The 5,698-nt window shown below is 49.9% G+C and overlaps 2 protein-coding genes across 2 annotated transcripts; one reads left to right on the top strand and one right to left on the bottom strand.

The window, feature by feature from the left end:
• Positions 1-297: 297 nt before the first annotated feature.
• VTN77DRAFT_8379 (uncharacterized protein) lies at positions 298-1,727 on the top strand (the record flags this gene model as incomplete). The annotated part of the gene is made up of 3 exons (XM_069424870.1): positions 298-402; positions 472-819; positions 882-1,727. 3 exons carry the CDS (start codon positions 298-300, stop codon positions 1,725-1,727), a joined length of 1,299 nt encoding a protein of 432 aa, XP_069274678.1.
• Positions 1,728-2,141: 414 nt separating this feature from the next.
• VTN77DRAFT_8378 (uncharacterized protein) lies at positions 2,142-3,979 on the bottom strand (the record flags this gene model as incomplete). The annotated part of the gene is made up of 5 exons (XM_069424869.1): positions 2,142-2,707; positions 2,773-2,958; positions 3,022-3,531; positions 3,619-3,820; positions 3,887-3,979. The coding sequence occupies 5 exons, from the start codon at positions 3,977-3,979 to the stop codon at positions 2,142-2,144; spliced, it is 1,557 nt and encodes a 518-aa protein (XP_069274677.1).
• Between the last annotated feature and the right edge of the window lie 1,719 nt (positions 3,980-5,698).

The following is a 5,698-nucleotide window of genomic DNA, read 5'->3' as shown; positions in this document are numbered from 1 at the left end:
CGGCTTAATTTCTGTAACTAGGCCTGACGGCCGATCTAATATCAGTGTGCGGTCACGTGAGCCGAGGCAACCGGAGCCTCAGGCTCCAACATAATATATGGATGACATAGCATCATGTACTCTCAGCCCATTTTTAGGGCGTTGGCGCATCCAGGTGCGCTGCGTTTTCGCGCAGAGTGTTAGGATGCTGCTCACGCATATTCGTTGCGTCTGGGAATTCCCCTTGTCACACCTCCGGAGGTCTCTACAATATAGCTCAGCTGCAATACATCAAGCAGAAGGCGGAGAGATCCTATAATGAACATCTCTGAAAGCTCTTCTAGAGGGTTTCCTGTACGGAAACGCAGGTCACACCGAAAATCTCGTGCTGGGTGCCGCAACTGCAAGATTCGCAGAATCAAAGTATTCACAGACAACCATCTTTGCTTTCGGGCTGACATCAAAGGCTAACTCGTATCCTTCCAACCTCAGTGCGATGAGACACAGCCGAGATGCAAGAACTGTATAAGCTTCCTTGTGGAGTGTAATTACGATCCCAAAGCACCTGATCTTCACGTCTCTCCGAACCAAGATAGAGGCGATCCCGGGGTTCGAGTATCTATGCTATCCACCACATTGACCAATGAAACCCTGCTCAATACGGCCAACAGCAGTCTCAGAGGGCATTATCCGGCCAACTTCAAGATCGATAATGTCCGTCTGCTCAACAGGGAAGATTTAGATCGACTCAAGCGATGGCATACAAGGACCGTTTTCACCATTGGAACGCCAGACACTAGCCTCATTTACCAGCTAGAAATTAGCAGACTCGTGTGCCTAGTAGGTCAACCTTGGCTTTTCCCAGTAGTAAAAAAAAAGGAGTGCTCATAGCCATTTTCTAGCATCCTTACCTAATGCATGCAGTCCTAGCCATGACGGCTATGCATGATCGCTTCCTGCAGTCGCCAAAATTGCCGAGCTTTGCCCACAGCACGGCCATTGAATGTTATCATCATAGTTCTGCAGCCGCGTTATTCAATGCGAAACTCTCATCTCAGATAGAGCCTTCGGATCGCAACGCTCTCTGGGCCACAGCCGTCCTCCTCAGCAGCATGGCCACCTTCTCCGTGGAGAGCTCGGATCCCGAAGAATTGTGGCCGCTTGCTCCGCCATCCCCATCTCAACTCGAGTGGCTGAACATGAACCAAGGCCTCCGTGTTGCGTGGGACATCGCGGAGCCGATCTCACCGGGGGGTCTCTTCCATGACCTTGCCCGAAATCCTCACTACTCCTACTTCCAATCCAAAATGACATCGGAACCGCAACCAGGCATCGACGGCATTCCTGACACGTTCATCAACCTTTGTGACCTGACGCCCCTGTCCAATGCACATAATAACTCTTATCATGCCTCTGTTCGGATGCTTTCCGCCCTTCTGGACGTCGAATGCACGCCCTTCACGATGGTGAGATTCCTTTCCTTTCTGGCGCTTATGCAGCCCCGGTTTAAGGCACTGTTGAAAAACAAGGATGCCCGGGCGATGCTGCTTCTGGCATATTGGTATGCGAAAGTGTGCGAGTCGCAGTGGTGGATCAAGACGAGGGCGGTTCTGGAATGCACCGCGATTTGTGTGTATTTGGAGAGGTATCATTCGGACGATCCAAGAGTGATGCAGATGCTGGAATTTCCGAAGGCGAGATGTAGATTGCCGCAAGAAGGTGGGATAGCTGGCCATAAAAATCAATGAATTGCGGCCGAATAAGAGTATTAGGAAGAGACATACAGGGGCATTGACTGACTGGCGCCTTCCTATTTCGGTGTTTCCCTTCTTAAGTGGTCACTTGACTCACTCAGGTAGGCACCTCCTGAGGAGGTACCTTCCCGTCTAGATAACTAGCATGCTAGCATACTCCAGACACGGCCAGTCTTCTCTTTTCCCTCTATTGAATTATGGATTTTGTGGTCTGCCACTAATTCTAAGATTCATCAAGTGACAAAAGCCCGAAATATTCGCCGCCCGAACCATAGGATGAGTATGTACCGACGTTCCTTAAGAAACTGCAAAAATCACAAACAGATGACAAAGCAGGTCTAGATTAATATCTCATGGGAAAGTAAGTGACATCGTATAGATCCAGCTCCATATCCTTATGAACTGGACTTAGTAAGTCGGCTGATATACAGGCGCTGCCGTGTGGATCGATGGATCCCAGAAAACCGTCGGCGCAGCCGATGCAGGAGGCGACACGAGCATTGGCTGGTTCAGATAACTCGGGAGGCAAGGCCGATCGGAATGATGGATGGCTTCGACAGGGCGACCGGACACATCGGAGGAGACAACTGCTGATTGCATAGTGCCCTGCGAGCTGATGAATAGCAACGAGCTCTCGAAGGAACTGGCTTTGGTCGTTGGGATACAGGGAGAAGGGCCCACAGTGAGGCAAAATTCTTGAGACTGTGACGGTCGCTCGGCCGTCATATGGACGGTGTCATGACTGTATGGTGTTGTCGCTGTCGGTGTTACTGGGACTGTCAGGCCATTGCTCATACTACTGGCAGTAGGAGATCCATCGCCCCGACCACCTTCTTGAGAGGTCCCCTCCCTGAGCCACGTTGAACTGTCCACTCTGCTCCCTGAAAAAGCAATGGATGCTTCTTGAGCATTGACGATCTCGAATTCAGGACCGGACAAATGCACTTGGGAAATAGGGATCAGGGTATCCTTAGCTACATGATTGACAGTGATCAGTCATCTTGAGCGTCCGGACAAGTCCTGCCAGGTGTACACTTACAAATTTCTCCACTCAAATACCTTTCTTCGGCTTGTCGAACGTTATAAATCTCGTCCAACACTTTCAATCTCTCTACCGGTGTGATCTGGCGCCGCACATCTTGACCGGCTTCTCGGAGCTTTTCCGCAGTGATCCCATGGCTTTCCCTGAGCTCTCTGAGAATGTGAATCAGGAGCCGGATTCTCTCTGACCGGGTCATCAGCGTTGGTTCTTTCTGCTATCGTCGTCAGATCTCGAATTTGCCCCTACCTGCTTTGAGCAGATGATCCGGTTCTTTGTGTGTGACACCAGATGGCCACCATTTGGGCTTGGTGAGTTCAGGGTCGGCTCGTTCAGGTGAGGACCCTGAGGACGCTCTGCGTCCATTGTACGGATGATTCACCTGCTTACGAGGCTCAACAAGCTTGATGAAAGCCTTTGCAATTACCCGACAGTTCAATTGCTGGAAGGCCTCGAACGCTTTTTCATAGTATTTCTTCATCCGAGGCTCATCATCGACCCGAATAGCTGTTCGGCGAATTGGCGGGCTCAGCGGCACCACATCATAGTCCACATCAGCATAAACGCCTCGCTGGTCCCGACGTTTTGCACTCCGTCTTTGCCGCTTATTTTGGTGGAATTGCCAGTCACATGGAATCAGCTGTGCTGGCGGAAGGGCGCTAGGTTGACTCCAAATCCCGCCTTCTGATGGCCTGTATGATTGGTCTGGGATTGGAGATTGTTTTTCGCATTCCTCATTCCTGACCGGACAGGTCGGACCTGACATTGGAAGATTTAGTACCTTCCAGCTCCATGAAACAAGAACTGTAGGCGAGTGTCTGCTTGTATGGATGTACGATTACTAACCTGCAAAACTTGTTGTTGTCGCTTGACTTCCCATGGTTGCCGTTTTCAAAAACCGCTCTCGAACTTCCGGGGTAAAAATGCTCTTCCCCGAGTTTCCAATTGAGGGGGAAGTCTCGAGGCCGACTTCACCGTCTTGGTTTATGTAGATAAGGGCAAAATGTTGGTATGGGAAGTCACATGTTCTGGACTGCGTGGAGAGCATCTGTTGTGAGGGATTTTGGTCAGTCGTCACCCCTCATTTCACAGAAACAGATTTACGGACAAGTACCGTTTGATGTGGTTGGGTCACAATGTTATCATATGATAACACTGGCTGATGTTGTTCTTTATTCAAAGCAAGGGACTGCCCGACGCCTTCCATACCCGACGTCTCCTCCACTCTGTGGGGTTCAGATTGGGATATCCACCGTTTGCTCCTTGATGGCCAATAATAATCGATAAGGAAGAAAAGAAGGCAACGAGAAAAAGCAGGGAAAGAAACTGGTTTGTCTTCCTCTGCGTTCGTTTTGTATAGATATCTGATGCTAGCACCCTTATCCCAGGAAGCGATCAATCATGCAGACGAACACTAGCACTGTTGAGTAAAGCGACTCTTGATATGTTTCGTCTGGATCACTTGGGTGAGAGAGGGTGGAAGAAGAGTAAATAAGTCTGAGGGTCGAGACAATGTCAGGGTCCTGATGTAGGTGGGACATAATCCTCTCTTCCAGCCTACGAAATCCGTCATAGGTCCCTGATCTACTGATCTACAATTCAGACTAGCCCGGATAAATAACATCCGTGGGATACCGCGACAAAAGACCTACATTGGAAGTGGTAAGAAAATAAAGTTCCCGGCGCATGATTGCTTCCAATCGGTGTCAGATCCAGAGAGGGCTGAGCAAACGGTGGAGGAGGCGTTCTATGGCTGAGTTAATCGAACATTTGACGAGCCGTCTTAGGTTTTACGGCATCAGGGCCACAGGCAAGGAGAGGTCACCGGAGAGTCCATGGCGCAAGTTAATGCCATCACCCATGCTAACAACGTCAAGGCCCGAGGCTTTAGGTACGATCGTGGAGACCTTCACCCAAGCCATCGGGCCATATTGTGGAAGCCAAGATACACTAAGTCCGGCAGTACGTAACGAGAATATCCCTTCATAGTTGTGCTTGACGACTGAACGGTGTTCTTTGTCAGCACTAACGAGCGGTCATTGTCCAAGCGAACGGGCCGCGCCGAAAGAAGCTTTCAAGGACCGAGAGTCAAGATCATAAGGCATGGAAAATAAACATTAGGACTGGCTGGTGACAGAATTGGCGGCCTGGGGGATCGTCACTGCCGTCCGAAGCCCGCCCGGCTGAAGTGGACCTATTTCAGGTAATATTGTGCGAGTCGAGAGCTTAAACTGCGGGCTGGGTCCATTTCAGTCAACCTTGGAGATGTTGGGGATAGATGTTGGAGTAAAACCTGTCCCCAGAAGGCGAGTTGTACCGTGCTTGACCTTCGCCTGAAGTGACTTCCAAGGATTCGTGGTCCTACTCGCAGCTCTGGGAGAGTTTGGCATGGTATGTCTGCATTTTCGTCTTGTGAAGTCGTATTGAGTGAGCTGACAAGAGGTTGACTGGCGCGCGCCTCCTTGATAGACGCTCAGATCGCAGTACTCTGTATGGAGTAGAGAGCTCAGGCCTTTGCCGGTGGGCCCATAAGGGTCCTTCTGAAAGCATAAGCACTAAAGTGACAGGAGAATAGGCGTGAGTCGTGACTGTATACCGTGGGGACTGAGAGACTCACTGATTGCCCGCAAAGTCGGAAGCACCTCCCGGGCCAACAGGGAGCCGCGCCAAGGCCTGTGCCAATGATGGGGAATTGGGGATAGAAACCCTTTCAAGAAACAACCACTATCTCACGCCTCGAACGAGTCGCCCCGCCATCAAGCTGCTCGCGCGGTTGAGCTATCTTGATCGATGGCTGTAGGTTTTGCGTGTTTCAGCCGTGCATTATGAAGGCTGCCATCCGCAGTCAGGTATTTATTTATTTATTTATTTATTTATTTATTTATTTATTTATTTATTTATTTATTTATTTATTTATTTATTTATT

The sequence above is a fragment of the Rasamsonia byssochlamydoides genome, assembly GCF_041956645.1.
Source record: "Rasamsonia byssochlamydoides strain NRRL 3658 unplaced genomic scaffold VTN77scaffold_71, whole genome shotgun sequence".
Lineage (NCBI taxonomy): Eukaryota > Fungi > Ascomycota > Eurotiomycetes > Eurotiales > Trichocomaceae > Rasamsonia > Rasamsonia byssochlamydoides.
The sequence above is the reverse complement of the archived record's forward strand: the minus strand, read 5'-3'. Positions and strand labels throughout refer to the sequence as shown.